The sequence below is a fragment of the Sardina pilchardus genome, chromosome 1, assembly GCF_963854185.1.
Source record: "Sardina pilchardus chromosome 1, fSarPil1.1, whole genome shotgun sequence".
Taxonomy (NCBI): Eukaryota; Metazoa; Chordata; class Actinopteri; order Clupeiformes; family Clupeidae; genus Sardina; species Sardina pilchardus.
Genome location: NC_084994.1, coordinates 4,804,236 through 4,826,615, shown reverse-complemented (window position 1 = coordinate 4,826,615; position 22,380 = coordinate 4,804,236). Strand labels below are relative to the sequence as shown.

The 22,380-nt window shown below is 41.7% G+C and overlaps 1 protein-coding gene across 1 annotated transcript in view; it reads right to left on the bottom strand.

The window, feature by feature from the left end:
• LOC134077279 (ribonuclease inhibitor-like) overlaps positions 1 to 21,530 on the bottom strand; it is a 24,813-nt gene extending 3,283 nt beyond the window's left edge. The window contains exons 1-7 of the mRNA XM_062532829.1: positions 21,343 to 21,530; positions 9,427 to 9,597; positions 8,501 to 8,671; positions 4,748 to 4,921; positions 4,442 to 4,612; positions 3,866 to 4,036; positions 220 to 393 (exon numbers count right to left, since the gene is read on the bottom strand). Of these exons, the coding sequence (XP_062388813.1) occupies positions 220 to 393; positions 3,866 to 4,036; positions 4,442 to 4,612; positions 4,748 to 4,921; positions 8,501 to 8,671; positions 9,427 to 9,597; positions 21,343 to 21,530 (1,220 nt within the window). The remainder of the gene's footprint in view (positions 1 to 219; positions 394 to 3,865; positions 4,037 to 4,441; positions 4,613 to 4,747; positions 4,922 to 8,500; positions 8,672 to 9,426; positions 9,598 to 21,342) is intronic.
• Between the last annotated feature and the right edge of the window lie 850 nt (positions 21,531 to 22,380).

Genomic DNA, 22,380 nt, shown 5'->3' with positions numbered 1-22,380 from the left:
GTAGTCTACTTGTTAATGTATGTGTTCTAACTATACAGTCAGAAATGCATTTTATTTATTCAAAAGTAGAGCTTTTTGTTTAAGTCTGTCAATCAAATGTTCTGTTCTGTATAGAGATTATACAGTTAAGCTACTGAATGCAATTGTGTATCCTCACTTGAGTGTATGTGAGAATCAATCAATCAATCAATCCACTATCTGATTCTCTAGAGTACATACTGAAGTGCTTCAACTTTGCGGTGAGGATCCTCCAGTGTAGCAGATAACAGTTTCTGTGCTGATTCTCCAGGATGATTGTTGTTCACATCCAGCTCTTTCACACAGGAGGGGTTTAACATCAGAGCCAGAGCCAGACAAACATTACCTTCATCTGAAATACCACAGTTACTGAGCCTGAGAAGGAGAGAGAGAGAGAGAGAGAGAGAGAGAGAGAGTTCTAATTGTAACTGTAAAAATTGTTATGCTGTTTTTTGCTTGTGCTTTGGCAATACTGTACTTTTACTCATGCTAATAAAACAACCTTGAATTGAATTGAGAGAGAGAGGGTGTGATTCTAAAACTAGGCCACTGTAAACCCTCAGGATTCAGTCTAATCTTTTACAATTAAAAGCTCGTACACACCAGATATGTCATGAAATCTCTGTGCAAAAAAACATGTCAACACTGAGTTCCCTGCAATTATCTAAAATATTTCACATTCTATGTTGTGCTCACGTCACACATGTTAACACACTTTCAGTAGACTGTAGCCTATTGACTCGTCTTGATGAAGTTGTTTAGTTACATGCAGCCAAGAAAGACATTGTTTTGGGTTAGACATACACAGACAGACACAGACACAGACACAGACACACACACACACACAGACACACACACACAGACACACTTTGCTCCTGCATATTGGACTGGGGTTTTGCAAGTGTGTACAGGTCTTAAGACACATACATTTAAAAAAAAAAAAACTAAAAAAAACATAATACATGAAATCGAGGCTCTAACGTCTCAATCTCCACATTTGATTCCGCCATCTTTTGGATGACTCTGACACTGAGGGACAGACTCGTCAACATTTTCTCCTTCTCCTTCCCTGTATCAAGTAAGTAAATTCTGTATTTGTATCACATTAATTTCAACATAATTAAAGGGGACATATCATACCTCTTTTTAAACGAGGTTAGAATTGGTCTCTCCCAAATTGAGCCGTTTCTGGGCTGGCCACGCCTCCGGCTGCATGTATTGATTACGCTGCTCGTTTCACAGCTGAAAATGACTAAAACAGAGCCAGCATTCAACCACAGTTAGACCCTGGTGCTAGGGTTGGTCTATGCAAATTCCCTTAGTATGACATCAGAATAAGGGAGCCATCCAAATGGCTCACAGCAGCATACTTTCTTGACACCAAAGTCTTTCTACTGATCTACAGAAAACGGATGGATGGGTTTTTTTCGCACTTGGAGTGTTTAGAAGAACAGCAGAGGCCTAAATATGAACACAAAGGCCCGCAAAAAGTGAGTTTTGCATGATATGTCCCCTTTAACATAGCAGCTAGGCCTATAGGATCCAACATAATTATATTGTGATGTTACTAACATTCTTAAGAATTATTTTGCGATTGTTGAAGGTCATAATTATGTAACATTAACTTAGCTGTTAGGTAATTTAGTATTAATGATATTAAGTAAGGGATAATGGATGACACGCCGTGCGGTTATTCAAAGTTAATGCACGTTCTAGACTGTGATAAGGCCCGACGCGAAGCGGAGGGACGTTCCGTCTAGAAAAGACGGAACAAGAATTTTCACGGTGGCGGTGTGTCGCTGTGAAAGGCCTACCATATTGACCTGAGGATTCTGGGTAAATCACTCCCAAAGAATCATGTGACACAAAGCCTGATTCATTTGTTTTCTACGCTAAGCCAATCTCTAATCCATTTTGTTCATGGTTGTTGGCTATAGACCAATAGGACATTAGATTATCTTTTTAATAATAATAATAATAATAATAATAATAATAGAAAAGGCCGGGACTTTTATGTGTGTTTTCTGTGATTTAGCATAAAAGAATTTGAGTTATGATTATGATTATGATTTTTGCACATCATGTATTTTGAAACACTTCTCCTAGAGGGTGTATCGAAATTATGTCATATCAGCACTAAAATGATCTTGAGGGGTTGCCCGAGAGGAATTGCGAACAGATTTTTGAATTTTTGAAGTATATTGAAATGGCGAAGGTTTGAATTGAGGTGTCTTTTAGGACAGAAAGAGGCCGCAAGCGGCAGTGGCGGGTCCAAGCACCTGCGTCTGCGACCTGAAATTGGTGGACTTGTGTGTTGCTACCTCTACTCAGAGACAGAGCTCTGGCCTAGGGTGTGGCTTAGGGACTCTATAGCGCCACCTAGCACATTGTCTGTTGTGGTTCACACATTAATGAAAATGAACCAAATTTGGTGGGCTTGTGTGTTATTGCTCTTGCTAGTCAGAGACAGAGCTCTGGTCGAGAGTGTGGCTTAGGGACTCTATAGCGCCACCTAGCGCGTTGTCTGTTGTGGTTGACACATGCATTCACGAAAAAGAACCAAATTTGGTGGACTTGTGTGTTATTGTTGCTGCTAGTCAGAGACAGAGCTCTGGCCTGGGGTATGGCTTAGGGACTCTATAGCGCCACCTAGCATGTTGTCTGTAGTAGTTGACACATGTGGTGGGCTTGTGTGTTATTGCTACCGCCAGTCAAAGACAGAGCTCTGGCCTCGGGTGTGGCTTGGGGACTCCATAGCGCCACCTAGCGCATTGTCTGTTGTGGTTGACACATACATTCACGAAAATGAAACAAATTTGGTGGGCTTGTATGTTACTGTTACCGCTAGTCAGAGACAGAGCTCTGGCCTAGGGTGTGGCTTAGGGACTCTATAACGCCACCTAGCGCATTGTCTGTTGTGGTTGACACGTACATTCACAAAAATGAACCAAATTTGGTGGGCATGTGTGTTATTGCTATAGAGATCGCTAAGACATGTGACCAAAGTCATCAAAACACAAAGAATTATGGGTAGGTTTGGCTCGCCTGATGCCAGCCCATGTAAACTAGTGGGTCTGAGTCTATGATCTGGCATGATAATAATGAAGACTAAGCGTGAAAAAATTGTGTGAAAAACAGTTATAATCTCGCGCTTCCTTAGTGCTGCTATCCAAGCCATTCCTCGCCTTTTTGTCACCTCTGAAACATGACGTATACTATTATTTTTCCACGCTGGAAAACTATAAAAGATAAGCTTCATGTTACTCTATTGAATTTTATAACACAGCAGGTAAACGGCACTTCGACAACTGCACTTCGTTGTTCCCGAACGTCAGTAAAACAACTTAATTTTGGGCCACCTATTCCCAAAATGCGTTGCGTTTTACGTCACGTTCTCAATCTCTATAGCTATTCAGAGACAGAGCTCTGGCCAAGGGTGTCTTAGGGACTCTATAGCGCCACCTAGGGCATTGTCTCTTGTGGTTGACATATACATTAAAAAAAATGAACCAAATTTGGTGGGCTTGTGTGCTATTGCTGCCGCTAGTCAGAGACCTAGCTCTGGCCTAGGGTGTGGCTTAGGGACTCTATAGCGCCATATAGCGTGTTGTCAGTTGTGGCTCACACATACTTTCACAAAAATTTACCTAATTTGGTGGGCATGTGTGTTATTGATACCGCTAGTCAGGGACAGAGCTCTGGCCTGGGGTGTGGCTTAGTTAGATTCCGGACCCATGTCACGGGTCCGGACCGCAGGTGCGAGGGCCCGCATCGCCACTTGCGGCTATAATTTTTGGGTTATTTCTAACCCAGATGTTTTACAAAGACATATCTGACTAACACCAACCTTAAGGTCTGCAGTTCGCAGTGGGGACTAGACAGTCCCTTAGATAGAAGATGGACTCCAGAATCTCCCAGATCATTGTGACTCAGGTCCAGCTCTATCAGGGAGTTTGGTGACTGTAGAGCAGTAGCCACAATTCCACAGGACTTCTCTGAGAGTTTGCATTCAGCAAGTCTGCATAACAACATGAGAAAGATCAAATATTACAGAGATGGATAAGTGAGATAAATCAGCACCATCAAGGGATCTTTCGCAGGTAATATCCATGCCAAATCACACACACGTGACTGATACCAGCATAAGACTTCCAATGCACAGGTACATGGGCAGAATGGCAAATAATGATCTGAACTGAACGGAACATTCTCTCTCTCTCTCTCTCTCTCTCTTTCTCTCTCTCTCTCTCTCTCTCTCTCTCTCTCTCTCTCTCTCTCACACACACACACACACACACCTGGAAGGTTTGCAATGTTATGAGAGGACAGAATTGTATACAAGCAATTTAGTAACATAAGTGTCACTTTATGGCATACTATCAACCACATTAACTACTGTAAGACATGTCTGACTAACACCAACCTTAAGGTCTGCAGTTTGCAGTGGGGACTAGACAGTCCCTTTGAGAGACGCCGAACTTTAGAATCTATCAGGTCATTGTGACTCAGGTCCAGCTCTATCAGGGAGTTTGGTGACTGTAGAACAGCAGCCACAATTCCACAGGACTCCTCTGAGAGTTTGCATCCAGCAAGTCTGCATAACAACACGAAAAAAGATACGATATCTCACATAATTTCATGTATCCTCTAGACACTTGTGAATGTAAGAATCAGTCAAATAATCAACACAGACTACAACTTGATGCTTCTGGTTCACTTGAGTACATACTGAAGTGCTTCAACTTTGCAGTGAAGATCTCCCAGTGTAGCAGATAACAGTTTCTGTGCTGATTCTCCAGGATGATTGTTGCTCACATCCAGCTCTTTCACACAGGAGGGGTTCAACATCAGAGCCAGAGTCAGACAAACATAACCTTCAACTGAGATACCACAGTTACTGAGCCTGAGAGAGAGAGAGAGAGAGAAAGAGAGAGAGTGTGTGTGTAAGTGACCCCACAACATTGCTTTATCTTATTAAGAAATTTTGATTAATATTTCTTTGAATAATTTGGTTTGGTTTATAAGTGAATAGACCCTTGTTTGCACTAAGAAAGAGGGGGGGGGGGGACTTTTATTGTGAAACGATGATTTAAGTGACTGACTGCATTTCTTAAGATTCGTTTTTGGTATCATGAGAGCAGAGATAGCTTCTCCAGAAAGAAAAGTTTTTATTAGTTTAAAGGAACACTTAACCGTTTTTTCATATTAAACTACGTTATTCCCTTAACTAAGACGAGTTGATACATACCTCTCACGTTTCAATGCGTGCACTCACTGGCTTTGGCGAGCGGCGCAACTTTGATAGCACTTAGCTAGCCCAATGCATTCATTAGGATCCAAACAGAGATGAAGTTAGAAGCGACCAAACACCTCCATGTTTTCCCTATTAAAATACAGTTACACGAGTAGTCACACGACCAAGTATGGTGAGACAAAATAAAACGTGGTGCATTTCTAAGCAGGTAAGAGGGAGAACTATATTGTGTGGCTAAATGTGGCTCCCAATGTTATTCCGCCATACAATATAGTTATTCCTTTTACCTGCTTATAAATGCACCACGTTTTATTTTGTCTCACCATACTTGGTTGTGTGACTACTTGTGTAACTGTATTTTAATAGGGAAAACATGGAGGTGTTTGGTCGCTTCTAACTTCATCTTTGTTTGGATCCTAATGAATGAACTGGGCTAGCTAAGTGCTATCAAAGTTACGCTGCACGCCAGAGTCAGTGAGTGCACGCATTGAAACGTGAGAGGTATGTATCAACTCGTCTTAATTAAGGGAATAACATAGTCTAATATGAAAAAACGGTGAAGTGTTCCTTTAAGGACCCGTATTAGGCCATTAGCTCTTACAGTGCTTATGGTGTTTACGGTGTTTAAGGTCTTGAAAGTATTAAGGTGACATTACAGTATAGTTACAGTCTTGTTCGCTGTAAAAGGAAAGAAAATAAAACAAAGAAAATTACACCAGCGAAAGTGTACGCCACTCATCAATACGGGGATCCTTACAGAGAGAGAGAGACAGTTATTCTAATTGTTACTGTAAAATGTTTATGCTGTTTTGCTTGTGCTTTGGCAATACTGTACTTTTACTCATGCTAATAACACAACTTTGAATTGAATTTAGAGAGAGAGTGTGTCATTCTAAAACTATGTCACAGTAAACCCTCAGGATTCAGTCTGTAATATTTTATCATTAAAAGGCTGTGCACAAAATATATGTCATGAAATCCCGGTGCAAAAAACAAAACAAAAAAAAATCAGTATGTCAACACAGTCCAATACAATTATCTGAAATAGTTCACATTCTATTTACGTCATACATGTTAACACACTTTCAGCAGACTGTAGCCTATTCACTTCAGAGTGTCTTTATGGCATTATTATAGTTACATGCAGTCAAGAAAGAGATTGTTGTGGGTTAGACATGCCCACTATAAGAGAGAACAACAAGGAGAGCTCATAGAATCAGATTTAAAGCAGATTAGTCTTTGTTCATTCATGAGGTGCATTTTGGCTTGAGGTGCAGGTGTAATGGGGTTTATCACTGGACTAGTTTCTGACTGGTTGGGAATGGTGACCACTGTGGGGCATTGGCAAGAATGTACAGATATTGAGTTCAAGGAATTGTATTATTCCAGAATCTGTTGTGTAGGTGTGTGTGTGTGTGAAAACAGAAATAACCACTTCTTAGCATAGTATACATATACATGTAATTACTAGTGCTATGATGAGAACAGAATGTAGCTAATACTGCTAAACAATCAAGGCACATGTACATAGCATGTAGCATTTATGCATAACCAGACATCTAGCATCATAAATCTCTTAACATGTAAATATAGGCTGAAAACCAAAAATAATCATAATAGACATTTACTTATGGGTTTATGAATACACACACATATTATACAGGATGGATGGCAATGGATGATTAATATACTGGATGGATACAGTTATCATCCCTACTCTACCATCAGCTCCATCAATAATGACTCACTGTCACATTACATGCTACCACACAACTAACAATGCTACCATTAGACACAGGGGGCGCTATTTCACTATCACCCCATGTCCTTTATTACAGCAGGGCAGTGGTTCCCAAACTTTTAACAGGCATGTACCCCCTGAAACATTATAGATCTTCCCGAGTACCCCCACACCACCAATTGTTAACAACACGTTTTTAAATTATTATTAATATTCATTCGTATCAATTTTGTCACAGACAGATCTCACACACATTAGGCCTAGGCCTACAACACATGTCCAAGATGTCATTAAAGCTATTGCTAACTTTTCACATACTGATAACAAGTATTGCTTTTCATATATTAACATTGTATATTTTCTTAACTTCTCTGCTGTAAAGTAATAATTAAAAAGGAAGCACATTAACAATAGTTAAACTAAATTGGAGTAAACCACACAGAATAGGCCCACCTCTCCACCCACGTCACCAATCAATGTGAGGGATGTGCCTGGATGTTCTTGCATATTGCAGCGATGTTAGGCCGAATTGCTGACAGTTTCAGTCTTCGATAATTTTCAACAAACAGTCTGTACTCTTAAGGCAGACCAACGCTGAGAATCCAGTCTCGCATAATAAATACGTTTTAGCAAATGGCATCAACGTCTTAATAGCTCGGTTTGCCTGGACCGGATAGGCTACTCTGCCCGCAAACTAACCCAGACATCTGTCACTGTCTTCTGACCGAACTCTGATAGTTTTAGTTTGCTATGATAGTGTCTTGACCTGAAAAGCTTATCCTGACAGCAGGTGACAGCAGCTCCTTTGACATTTCTGTTGTTGCTGCGTGAACCCGTTGCGTTTCAGCCATTTATCCATCGATTGCAATTTTCTTTGTCAAATAGGCTAGTCGTAGTTTACGTGCGACAAATAGCAACATTTATTATGACGCGCTGTAATCAGCGCTGCAACAGGCTGCTGTAAAGCTCTACTTTACCATCTCTGTCTCCACTCTCCAATATTTAGATAATGCGGAGAAAATATGTTTTTAATGTGCAGTGCAAATGCAGAAGTTAAGTTACCTCCGTGGGATATAAAAAATGTTTGGAAAGGCATATGATTTTGATATTTTTTCACGTACCCCCTGAAATCACGTACCCCAGTTTGACAACCACTGCAGCAGGGGAACTGATAGCTTACGGTCATCCTTTCCTTACCTTGTCTATGCTACTGATGCTGTTATGATAGAGGCCACTGCAGCTGAACTACACTATTGGCTGAGCTCATCATCCCACTACACAACACACACACACACACACACACACACACACACACACACACACACACACACACACACACACACACACTCCTCCTGCATATGGACTGGGGTTTTGCAAGTGTGCAGTGTACAGTCCTTGAGACACATATAAAACACCAACCAAACAATAAAGTGCTAGGCTAGTCATGACCATAATCCTTTACAAAGACATGTCTGACTAACACCAACCTTAAGGTCTGCAGGTTGCAGTGGGGACTAGACAGTCCCTTAGAGAGAAGATGGACTCCAGAATCTCCCAGGTCATTGTGACTCAGGTCCAGCTCTATCAGGGAGTTTGGTGACTGTAGAACAGCAGACACAATTCCACAGGACTTCTCTGAGAGTTTGCATTCAGCAAGTCTGCATAACAACATGAGAAAGGATAAAATATTACAGAGATGGATAAATGGGATACAAGGTGCCCTGATCAATCAACACCATCAAGTGATCTTTCACAGGTCATTCCCATACCAAATCACATATATGTGGGATACATTTTATATGTTACCCATTGTATCAACCATTTACTATAGCTTACATATATAATTTATCCGACATACACACAAACACACACACACACACACACACACACACACACACAAACCTGAAAGGTTATAAATGTTATGAGAGGACAGAATTCTATACATATAAGCAATTTAATATTCTAAAACGGATAGTTCTGGTCCTTGATTGTGATTGGCTGAATCGCGTTCGATGCCGTTGTAAATATCATGATAAACTCACACCTGGACCGCATTTCGTTCTATAGTAATGCCCTACCACAAAACTAGCACAAAAGTTAGAGTGGCTGCGTCTTGTTGTTGCATGGCAACCATTCATATGGAGGAAATATATTTCACACACACACACGGCCATCCTTCCCATCTATGTTGTGCTATTGTAACTGTGCAGTCGAACCACAACGTTGGTTGGGTTCATTAGTACCCACACAAACACACACACACACACACACACACACACACACACACACACACCTGAAAGGTTTGCAATGTTATAATAGGACAGAATTGTATACAAGCAATTTAGTAACATAAGTGTCACTTAATGGCACACTGTCAACCACGTTAACTAAGACATGTCTGACTAACACCAACCTTAAGGTCTGCAGTTTGCAGTGGGGACTAGACAGTCCCTTAGAGAGAAGCTGGACTCCAGAATCTCCCAGATCATTGTGACTCAGGTCCAGCTCTATCAGGGAGTTTGGTGACTGCAGAACAGAAGCCACAATTCCACAGGACTCCTCTGAGAGTTTGCATTCAGCAAGTCTGCATAACAACATGAGAAAGATCAAATATAGCAGAAATTGATAAATGGTGGACAAGGTGCCCTGATAAATCAAGTGATCTTTCCCACGTCATTTCCATGCGGCCCCCTTGTTGCATCCCCCGGAGGAAACGTCGGAGGCGCCGAGGCAAACGCGGAGGCATCCGGGTGAAGATCAGGCGAGGCGTGAATCTTCCACCCGCTCAACCCGGGCCCTGTCAGCTCTCCGCAGCCCATCTAGGTCGGAGAGATCTTTACCTGGCTCGACGCTCGTGGGATCGGAGGTACTCCTGCCATGTATCCATCATCCACCATCGGCCCCAAACGCCTGTCAGCCCTGCTCGACCGAGACTGCGTGTCCGTACCGGCGGGGTGAATTCCCTGAACATTCGCCCTTTGGAATACTCCCGATGCCCCCAGGATGCGGTTCACTCCAGTGAAAAAGTGGCCTTGATCAACAGCAGGTCTGTGTCTAACAAGACTTTCATTTTAAATTACATTTTCACTCGTCACAACTTGGATTTCCTGTTTTTAACCGAAACATGGATCGGTGCTGGAGCTGGCCAGTCTTCTGTTTTCGGTGAACTTTGCCCAACAAACTGTTCGTTCATTAGCACGCCGAGGTGCGTCGGAAGAGGACCCAGCTAACAATTTCTGGTTAGGAGAACGGTTTTTAGAACATTTTTTTCCTGGTTAGGAAAACGTTGCCTGAAAGTTGCGAAAGTTGCCACAAGGTTCCCCAGGAAAGTTTTCTTGACGAAAATACAACGTTTTTTTCTGGTTGTTTATTTTGGTTAGCAGAACGTTCTCCTACCCTTTAGGGAACTTTACAATATTTGGTTGCATTAACGTTCCCCTAACCTCCCAGCAACAAAGTGTAAAGGGGGGAAAAAATATGTAAAATTATCGTGACATCCAGGCATGGCTCGCTGCACACTTGCCGTCTGCGACGACAGCCTATCTGTACCTGGGAGAGCAAACGTGTCTGATGACCAAGGCAATGACTATATATAGCATGTATGTTTCTTCACTTACCATTAGCTGCTTGCTGAACTGCGACGAATACGGCCTGTTAAGATGAATATGTGACAGCTAAGTATTTAAATGCAGTTAGGTCTAATACTTTCTTGTCTACGGTGTCTTTTCCTATAATGAACGATTAGTCAGATCAAAACATAAGCAGAGCAGGCGCTAGCCTAACACACTGTTTCAACATTCAAAACTGGCTGTTTTTATTGCATCGTATGCCATTAAAATTCTCGGTTCAGAATTACGATGGATTTTGGTTTATTTTGTTTTAAATTGGGACTGGGAATTGTGGGATAGGCTTAGTGAACAGCACAGTAACATAGGCTATAACTTGGACTACGTGTTATTATAAAACAATTCTCCCCCGGGAACAATTGTGCTGTTTAAGATGCAGTCTCAACGTTTGAGAAAGAATTTATTGGAGTCCTCATCATCATATTTTCATAACAAATAAAGCTTTTAAAACATGAATGCATTTCAGGTGCCACTCTAATCGATAATGGATTAATCCAACACTATTCGTCAGATTAGTTAGCATGAAATCGTTGTGTGCCTGCCTGGGACTATGGCTAGCTAGCTCTTCCACCCGGTTTACCCTGTACAGTGTTTTTTAAAAGCCTGTTGGACTTAATGGAACAAGTGCATGGAGAACGATGTGAAGAATGTGATCGATACCATACAGCCAGTAGCCTACGTGAGTAACTTTATCTCTGTGTTATCCAAATGTCTTAAAGTTAGCGAGGTTGAGTCTGCTAAAACACCAACACCCCAGAACTGGCTGTTTTTTTCACGGACCCGAGATGGAAGTTTAGCTTCTTCTCGCGCTGGCCCCTTTAGCTGACGGGCTGGCTCGTCGGCCGAATATCAATCCAACAGAGGGGGGAAGAATAGAATAGGGCTATATGTTGATTTTGCAACAAATTATTCCGACTAAGTTGCAGTGTGGCTGCTGGCCGTGTTCAATTGGAAACTCATAGAAACTCTGGGGCGATTTTCATCAACAATAATCAACCCCACGCACATAACCAGAGAATACCGATATGGTTATACAAATAAGATACCAAAAAACAACTAAGTAGCCACGTTGTGTGAAAAGAGAAATGCAACCAGAATATAACGTTTTTTTCTTTAGTTGTATAACGTTCGGGGAACTTTGATAACCTGGAGCTAACGTTCTCTCCAGGGTATTAGAAGGTTACTGATAAACTAACCACAGGAGAACCAACGGCTAACGTTATTTGCTTGCTGGGATTCAACCAGAATGTAACGTTTTTTTCTTTAGTTGTAAAAACGTTAGGGGAACGTTATTTGTTTTGACAACCTGGAGATAACGTTCTCTAAACGTTATTAGTAGGTTGCTGAAAAATGAACCATAGGGGAACCAAAAGCTAACGTTACTGAAAGTTAGCAGAACGTTATTTGCTTGCTGGGGAGGCGGTGTGGCTCTTGCTTTTAGAAATAACTTTAAATTACGGACACTTTCTGCAGGGAGTTTCTCCACCTTCGAACAGCAATGCGTAATTGTGGAATCTGTTAAGTCCCCACTGGTCTGCACACTGATCTATAGGCCCCCTAAGCCTGACAAAGACTTTATTACCGAATTCTCTGACTTTCTCTCCAATCTTGTGTCATTATATGATCGTCTTCTCATACTTGGCGATTTTAATATCCACGTCTGTTGTCCAGACAAACCTTTGGTTAGCGAATTTCGTGGTGTAATAGACGCAATTGGCTTTACGCAACACATAAATAAAGCTACTCATAAACTGGGACATACACTTGACCTCATTTTGTCTTATGATTTAACACTAGAAGCGCCAATTACTAGAAGCGCCGTGTAGGTTTGACCTAGAAATACCTAGAACTGCCGGGCTGCGGTCATTTGACCGCAGTGATTACAAAAAAAAAAAATATATATTTTTTCACTCGATTAAATTCCAGGACCCTACGTTCACGACTTTTCCTAAATACGCGTGTTTTGTCACCCATAATTTTTACATGACCAAAAGCACACCGGTACAAGCTAGTTTAGAGCTATTTTGCGCTCACTTATGTGACAACACTATGTTGTCTCGCGTTCGGCCATGTTTGTCCAGGCTGCTATTCTCTTTTCTCACAGCAGATGTCGCAAGGGTTTCCTGTCAGTCGGGCATGAGAATAATATTTTACCATAAAACATATAGTTTATATATAGTGCAATATCTATTATATATATGATTTATTTTAATAACTATTTTTCATTTACATGGCATAGTCTATGGAGGCGATTTACAGTGGTAAAATGCGAGTTTGTTTTGAAAACGTTGCAACGTTGTTCTATTAGGCAGGCCTACATATGTAAAAAATATTTTCGTCGTAGCCTACAGTGGGTACGGGTTGAGAATGCACCTTCTCCCGCGGGACTCCCGAAGAGATCCCGCAGTGCGTCAAGCCGATTTTTTCGAGGCTAAGGCAATGTACCCAAACAACCACCAGGTGGCAGAAAGTTTCAACTGCATTTAATGATGAAGACCGCATATCCGTCAATAGTCGACTCCTTAATCTCATTGAATCATTAAAATGAAGGTGATGACTGGCGAAATTATTCAAACGACACTTCAATGAACCATTGTTGAAATGAATGAAAATGGTTACAGCCAGCGTTATAAGAAATATATAAGTAATAGTTAAAGTCTTCCTCCGTATTAAACAGATAGCCTACGGGACGCTCTTTGTTCCGTAGGCCATTTTAAGGAACTACTCAATGCACACACACTGGGTAAACTGGCGCGCTACAAACATTAAAATGTCAAATCATATTTATTTCTCTTTGTCGCCATGATATTGGGGGAAACGCGGAGAGACGAGATGGTCAGTCCTCGTATTTTTTCTTCGCGTTTCGTTATAAGAAATATATAAGTAATAGTTAAAGTCTTCTTCTGTATTGAACAGATAGCCTACGGGACGCTCTTTGTTCCGTATTTTAAGGAACTACTCAATGCACACACACTGGGTAAACTGGCGCGCTACAAACATTAAAATGTCAAATCATATTTATTTCTCTTTGTCGCCATGGTAGGCCTATTGGGGGAAACGCGGAGAGGCGAGATGGTCAGTCCTCGTATTTTTTCTTCGCGTTTCGTTATAAGAAATATATAAGTAATAGTTAAAGTCTTCTTCTGTATTCTCTGCCACATTCGACAACAGCATTCAAGTTCCTTCTCAGCACGAAGACGTGACTTCGCTTGCTGTTGGCCCAGAACAACATGCTCGGATTCACCAACAGAGTCGCGGCAACGTTGGTAGATAGGCCCTACGGATGCCTGCTCTTCAGAGCCATCACCACAAAGGAGCACTACAGAGCCTGGTGCAAAACCACCAACTGGGATGGATCGAAGGGCAAGCAAGCACTGCCACACAACGTCAAGACCTTTGTGTTGTCAACACTAAGCAGAAAGTTTCCTACGATGGGGAGAAGTGGCCGCAAGGACTGCATCGATAAGATCAACGAATGCCTTTGCAAGCCCCGAAACCCTGGCGATACATTTTCTTTCCTTTAATTCAATAAAACATTGTTTATCTGAAGAACTTTTCCGAGGTTGTCTTGTCTACCAAATCCTAAACTTAAGTAGAGTAAACATTTTATCTTATGAAAAAACTCTTAGGGGGAACAGTTAGGCAGCCCTTCCTCCATTATCGTAGTAGGACTATAGGCAATTTATTAGAGGGGTCAAAAAAAATCATAAAGTAGGCTAGACTAAATGTGTCACTTTAGTGATTGGCTCTTTCAAATGCAAATTAGGTGGATGGGCTTTTGAATGGGCCTGCTGCAGGTGAGAGGACAAATCCTAAGAATTTATTGTTTTTAGAAAGTGCCATTATCATTGCCATATTCTCTTAAAACATAGGCTATATATTTGAAAACGAATTGATTAAAGGCTTCTAATGGTGTTTCTATAATATGATAAAAGCAGAGATTGAGATGTGTGTTTGGAACAGTTTTTCAAATCCCCCGGGGGTATTTAGACTCCAGGGTGTTAAGCACTCATTCACAACTGTCCCATCGCTAAATGCTCTCTTGTGTTGCGTGATCACACAAGTATACCTGTCATAGTGTGCTTTTAATTTGATAGGCCTAATTATTATCTCCGCCAAGGATATAACAAAGTCTATGGATTTGCTATCCAGTAGCCTAATAATTAGGCTATGTGCCAAGTCCGATTTCGCAAGTGGTGTAGTAGGCTACATTTAAAAATCGACAGCCGCCTCTGAGATTCATTTCATGAAGAGCAATTGTCTTGTGCGATCATTCCCCCTCCCCCACACTCGTCTAACCAGTTCACTACATTATAGCCTACCTATATATGCGGCACTGAGGACGACACTTGAGCCCGACAGCTATGTCAATGTAAAAATGTGTGTGAGTGCGCGCTGAACCACGAATTAACATATTAACTTTTCTTTTCAGCAGACATCGCAAACATAAAAAGAATCTCAAAACAGAAAGTCTTTCCTTTTTTTTAATAAATCGCTGCATTTTGTTTTGATGGTTTCTGGAGAGGTTCCTCGACTGGGTTTCGAACCCCGGTCGCTGGCGTACGACACCTATGCTTCAACCACTTGCGCCATAGCTGAATGTGAACTTTCACAGGCTTTATTCGGCAAATGTACTTGAAACGCCGATCAAAAGTTCTGACATGTTAAACTGACGTTAGTTATTAATTCACCACATGATAAAATGCTGTCATATAGCTTGACGCCCAGCAGCCTATGGTAGTCTATGCCTATCTCTGAATCAACATGAACATGCATACGATACATACGTTGCTAGAAACTTATTTTGCGGAGCTAGGCCTGCTAGTCGATGGTTACAATGAATTACCCTCACTGCCCTATCTCATATCTGACCATCCATTGTTACAATGTTACAAAATGCGCGATCTTCTCCATGCATGTAGCCTACGGTTATAAGTAAAGTGACAAGCATAGGCATGTATTAAAGAGATTTCTGTTAAATACATTTTATTTTCAGTCGTCAAAAGTGGTGGGGACAAAATCTGTGATAACAAGTGCTTGGTAGGCCTACATGTAGGCTACCCAGCGTCGCCGGTTAAAATGAACATGCCTCCGTTTTAAAATAGCCTACACATTTCTAAGTATTCCTAGCATGTAAATGTTGCCAAAATGTCCATCTTGTCCATCTCTTTCGTCTTCGCCTTGACGTTGACAATAATAGCCTATTCACGGAAATGCGGTCTTGTAACCGTAATGAATTCATGAATTAATCTAAGGTTGCCTTTCGAGTATTTCAGGTTGAATTGAAGGCTATTTCCTTCTGATAGGCCTATATGTTTCTAAAACCATTTTCATTCATTTCAACAATGGTTTATTGAAACGTCGTTTGATTAATTTCGCCAGTCATCACTTTCATTTTAATGATTAAATGAGACGGATATGCGGAGCATTTCTCTCCCTCTCCATTGACCAAAACGTTGCTCTGGCATCTCTGCTGGACTGACTGAGTTATAGGCTACGTCGAGTGAGAGAGCTGTGAGGTAGGCTGTAAACATTCGAAAACTCTGCAACTGCAATCTAACATGCCGAGCGTCATGTCTCTTTTCTCCGCTTGTCACCAGCGCGGTGTCCTCGGGTTTTTCCATGAGCCGAACCTTCATATTATTAGGGCGGTCTATGTTGCCCCCTTGCGGTTGCAGTTTTCCCGATGCTTCGGGAGTCCCGATGTGCGGGAAAGAAAGGAGCATTCTCAACCCGTACCATCTGTATTTATGTAACCTGACTTTCGCCAGATCCTGTAGTTCGCTGTCTGCTTCACACAAGGATCTGGGACTTCACGATAGGAGATGTATTTATGAAGGCGGGTCCTTGTAAAACATCCTCGCATGTGATTTGTTAAACCACTTGCCTGTTATCTTGAATGACGTGCTAGGCTTCTTCAAGCTCTTGCCAAACTCGGTCGGAAGAAGAGTAAAAACATCCTTGCCACCAATAAATGTCTTCAAAACTATTCTCTGTTAATCTTTTAAAGAATGAATACTCGATAGATTCGACAAAATGGTTGAAATAGCAGGATCAATGTCAGCACAAGACTCCTCGCTGCGTGCCGCCATTGTTATTTGAATCAAACACTCGCTTCGGCGCTCCTGATTGGTTGCTCATATTTTGATCACTGGCTGGGGTTTGGATTGCCCTCGCGTCCAGACCCTTGTGTGGAGCTCAGCGAAACGCCTCTGGTGGAGCATGGCGGAACTACAAGGGTCTGGCGAGAGTCAGGCTACTATTTATGTACGTAGGGCGTGTATGCCTACGTACATTCATAGTTGTATATCTTATCTTCTATTTGTAGGCTATCTTTTAAAGCTCAGACTAATGTATAAGCAGTTTCTTACATATTTGCTGGACTGATTGAGTTACCTTAAGTCAAACACCTTTCCCGTCGTGTGTAAAATGTCGAGTGGCGCAGCGTTAACACCCCTGACTGCTATGCCGAAGACCTGGGTTCACAACCCGGCAGGAGCGAAATATAGAAGCTCATATTGACTGAATTCAATACTGTTTTTCAACGTCGACGAACAATTATTTTTTGTTAATGGTTTTTAATAACAAACTATCTGAAATAAACGGATGAATCACAATACTGTTTACCATTAACAAAAAATAATTTTCTAATCCAAATTGAGCCGCCATCTGACAAACTTTGGCTAAGCCAGTTAGACTTTTTGCATCTAAAAATAATTATATCATAGAGACACACGCGAAAAATAAACGATAGCCTATAAACGATTTCCACTGGATACACCACATCAGTATTGTGCTAGTTGCTACGATAGGCTACACAGGACTCAGTTGCATGTTCTGTAGACATGAAGTGGCAACTAAAGCCATTATCAGCCATGAAAACTTTGGCGGCTGCAGCAGCATTTAGGTTTTGGCTGTTTTGGCATAGCCTATTGAAAACCGATCATTCCCCCTCCCCCATACACGTCTAACCAGTTCACGGAGGGGGGGGGGGATCGTTTTGCTACGTGTGGACATGATCTTAGGCTACAGACATCACTGCGGCATAGACAACTGCCTCCCCACCCCACCTCCTCTCTCTGCCCCCTACATAGGCCATAGGCTGGTTTGTTGTTTACATGCAACTCGTGGAAGAATGCGCAATCATGTTTCATCGCATATGCGCGTTTCAGAATGTTCGAATAAGCCAGTGTGCGTGTAGTTGTGTGAATAGAAAATAATAGAATAGAATATACTTTATTGATGCCTTGCTCAAAAAGACTTCTGCCATACACAGGTCGGGGAACGAACCAGCAACTCTTGGGCGTAGGGGCTGAAGCTCTAACCAGTGGGCTACAGCTCCGCCTCTTCAGGGCTTGAAAATGTGTGTCTCAATCCCGAATCTAGAATTCACATAGAAGTAGCGTACATTGTAGAAACAATAGGCCTATAGCTTTTTTTTCAGCAGACATCGAAACATAGCCTACACATTCCCAAATGGATAATATCTTTCACTCATCATTTTTAATTCTCGCGCCTATACCTGCTTAGCATAGCTGCTCTCTCTATCTCCCCCCCTCTGAGGTAGCTAGACCCTACAAGATCCCTACAAGATTTTTACACAGCCTACATGTGTAAAAAAATTTTTCAGCTGAAATTCTAAGTTTTGGCCAAAACATTCACGGCAAGCGAAACTTCAGTGGGGGCAGGGAGGTAGACTTTGTTGTTAGACTCCCCTAAAATGAGTGTCTAAAGGTCTAAAGCTGCCAGTTACAACTGTCGTTCAAAAACAATTTACGATTAGATAGTTGTTTTTATTAAACTGCATGTGTAAAGCTTGATATTATTGGGAGGAATTATTAACCTTATTATTAGCCTTCCAAAGCACTCTTCCCTCGGAAAACATTGCAGAAGCTCGCTACTTCTCTCCCACGACTCCAAAACAAAACTGTTATCTGTCACAGCAATAGGCAAGTCAATTTTGAATCACAATGGTCAACGTTTCAGCACTTTTTTGGAACCTTCTGACGGTAGCCTACATTTATGACTAGGTGCAACGACTTGATTATTTTCAGCCGATAACTGAATGTTATAGCCTATTCGTAGATTAACTGCACTCAAACTACCGTGTGTGACATTGATTTAATCATCTTTATAACAATCTCCAAAATATTAAAAACTAATATTCATATTTATTAAAAAACGAAAAATACTACGAAAAAGTTGGAAGTCAAGTTTGCTTAAGGTTTGTTCAAGAACTCTTCCAGAGTTGTTACCTCAAACAACACAAATAAATGAACAGATAGCCTACCTCAAACGTGCTGTATGTTATAATGAAACAACCACAGACTATCAACACGGTTTGACACGAATGAGACATGGCTTAATGCAAACTGAATCTATGACCAAACGATTTGATTCGTGCACGAAGCGCCATCTAGCTATCATTATGTGTAAGTGACAGCGTCCCAGTCTAAGGACTCAGCGGTCATTTGACCGCCTCACCGCGCTTTAAGTAGTTCACACCAGCACGGCGCTTCTAGTAGGTCGTCAAAGCGGTCAAATGACCGGGGCGCGGCGCTTCTAGGTATAAGTGGGTCAGAACGGCCCGGCGCTGCAAAAGAAAGCCAGAGCAAAGCATCTCTCTGACCTAACCAGTAAACACTCAAACAGACCCAACATTTTATTTGGTACTTTAAACTCTGTTATCAACCCCCCTAATTCTCCAGTTGCTGATGTATCTACTGACACCTGTGAAAATGTCTAAAGTTTTTCACTAACAAAATTGAGAAGATTAGGTCATTATTTACCCACTCCTCTCCTGTTACTCCACCTGATTGCTCAGGTGTAGCAGCTATTTTCAACCAGTTTCTCCTTCTCTGAGCTGAGGGACTTAGTATACCACATGAAACCAACTACATCACCTCATGATGCTATACCCTCCTCTATTATGAAGGATGTCTTTGATACAGTTGGCTCCTCCATTCAGATCATTTTAAACTCTTGCCTTGCCTCTGGCACTGTCCCTGCATGTTTCAAGCATGCGGTTGTCCCTTGCTTAAAAAACACAACCTTGATGCCAAATGCCTAAACAATTATCTCTAAGCTTCCCTTTATTTCTAAAGTTCGGAAAAAAACTGTGCTGTCTCAGCTGACTCCCTTCCTGGCCACCCACAACATACTAGAACCTTTTCAGTCAGGATTCAGACCCCTGCATAGCACTGAAACAGCCCTGCGGTAACCAATGACCTGCTTCTCATGCTAGATTCTGGCGACAATGCTATTCTGATATTATTGGATCTTAGTGCCGCTTTTGACACAGTTGATCACAACATCCTCCTCACCCGCCTTGATCAGCATTAGGGAATCTGCACTACTTTGGTTCCGTTCCTATCTCACACATAGGACATTTTCTGTGTCCATTGGTCAGTTCTCCTCCTCATCTGCTCCTGTCTCGTATGGGGTCCCCCAGGGGTCCATCTTGGGTCCTATGCTCTTCAGGCTGTACATGCTCCCGTTGGGTGACATCATAAGAAAGCATAACATCTATTTTCACTTTTATGCGGATGACTCTCAGCTGTACTTCCCTCTAAAATCTAGGGACTCCATACAATCACTCTTGGTCTGTCTTGAAGACATCAAAAGTTGGATGGCCAACAACTTCCTCTAGCTGAATAGTGATAAGACTGAAATCATCATTTTTGGTCCTCCCAAGGCAAGAAACACTGTAGAGCAAAAATCTAGGTCATCTCACCCCATCTGTCAAATCTCATGCTAGGAACCTGGGGGTCATCCTTGATTCTGAACTCTGCCTTGACAAACAGATCAGCACTGTTCAGCTCAGAATGATATCCCGCCTCAAATCCTTTCTATCTCACAACGACCTTGAGAAAGTTATCCACGCCTTTATTACAACACGGCTGGATTATTGCAACTCCCTTTACCTTGGTCTCCCCCTATCCTCACTCAGACGCCTGCAGTTGGTCGAAAATTCAGCTGCACGCCTCCTAACTGGCACCAGGAGACGTGAGCACATCATGCCCTTTCTAGCCTCCCTACACTGGCTCCCAGTTCTTTTTAGGGTTCAGTTTAAAGTTGTATTATTTGTTTTTAAGGCACTAAATGGGCTCCAGCATACATCACCAACCTTGTCCAGCTCCACTCTACCCAAAGGTCCCTTCGATCCACCAACAAAGGGCTCCTACATGTGCCGCGCTCGCGGCTCAAACAGCGGGGTGACAGAGCCTTTGCTGCTGCTGCCCCACGTCTGTGGAACCAGCTCCCCCTGGATATTAGATCCGCCCCCTCCATCTCTGCCTTCAAATCCAGGCTAAAAGCCCACCTGTACTCCCTGGCCGTTCCTGTTCCCTAATCCTGTACTTCTGTTTCTTCTCTATATGTTCTGTGTTGTGTGCCCTGTCCTGTCTTGAATGTTACTTATTTCACTATCTATGTTTTAGCAAATGTTCTTTGTATTACTTTGTATTATTTTGTGTCCTTTTTACTCTTTCACTGTACAGCACTTTGGTCAGCTTATGCTGTGTGTAAATGTGCTTTATAAATAAATTTTACTTACTTACTTACTTTTACAAATCGGCTCAAAAGTTGGACTACACACAAATGCAATTATATGGGCAACACGCTAAATCATGTTCAGTGCTGAGCAGTTGATGTTATATTGTCATGGTTCTTCTCCCTAAGATGATAATAAAATGGATACCCACCTTAATGTGTGTATTTTGCAGTTAAAACTGGACAGTCCTTTAGAGAGAAGCTCAACTCCAGAATTCCCCAGATCATTGTGATTCAAGTCCAGCTGTAGCAGTGAGTTTGGTGATTGTAGAACTGAAGACAAAATCTCACAGGACTTATCAGTGAGTTTACAGTCAGCAAATCTGCAACAACATTTCATAGGATTATGACAGAAGAACTCTACATATTATTACGCAAGGAAACTTTGAATCAAATTGACTACATTTAGTGAAATGCACATACAATGATGTCAGTGTTAACAGTGTAGTTGATGCTGCATTTAGATTGGCTGATTAATGATTGATTAATGATTCATTTGTTACCTGTAGTGAGAACTAGTCCTTCTGCAGTAACAGTAACAGCTCACATACTATAGTCTACTTGTTAAACACTAGAATTACATTAGAAGTGCATTTACTCCTGGGTTTCCCACTTTCAAATGCAGTCTTGGTCTGTGTTCTGACTATACAGTAGGAAATTAGTTTTTTATTCAGAAGCAGAGGTTTTTTTTGCTGACGTCTGTCAATCAAATGTTCTGTTCTGTGTTTAGATGATACAGTAGGGATGCAATTTCATGTATCCTCTATCCGATTGTGTAAATGTAAGAATCAATCAATCAATCAATCAATCAATCAGTCAATCAATCAATCAATCAAGACAGACTACAACTTGATGTTTCTTGTTCTCTAGCGTACATACTGAAGTGCTTCAACTTTGCGGTGAAGATCTCCCAGTGTAGCAGATAACAGTTTCTGTGCTGATTCTCCAGGATGATTGTTGCTCACATCCAGCTCTTTCACACAGGAGGGGTTCAACATCAGAGCCAGAGCCAGACAAACATAACCTTCATCTGAAATATCACACTTGCTGAGCCTGAGAGAGAGAGAGAGAGAGAGAGAGAGAGAGAGAGAGAGAGAGAGTTCTAATTGTTACTGTAAAAAAATGTTATGCTGTTTTGCTTGTGCTTTGGCAACAGTGGCCATCTTACTGCTATGGTGGCAGACAAATTA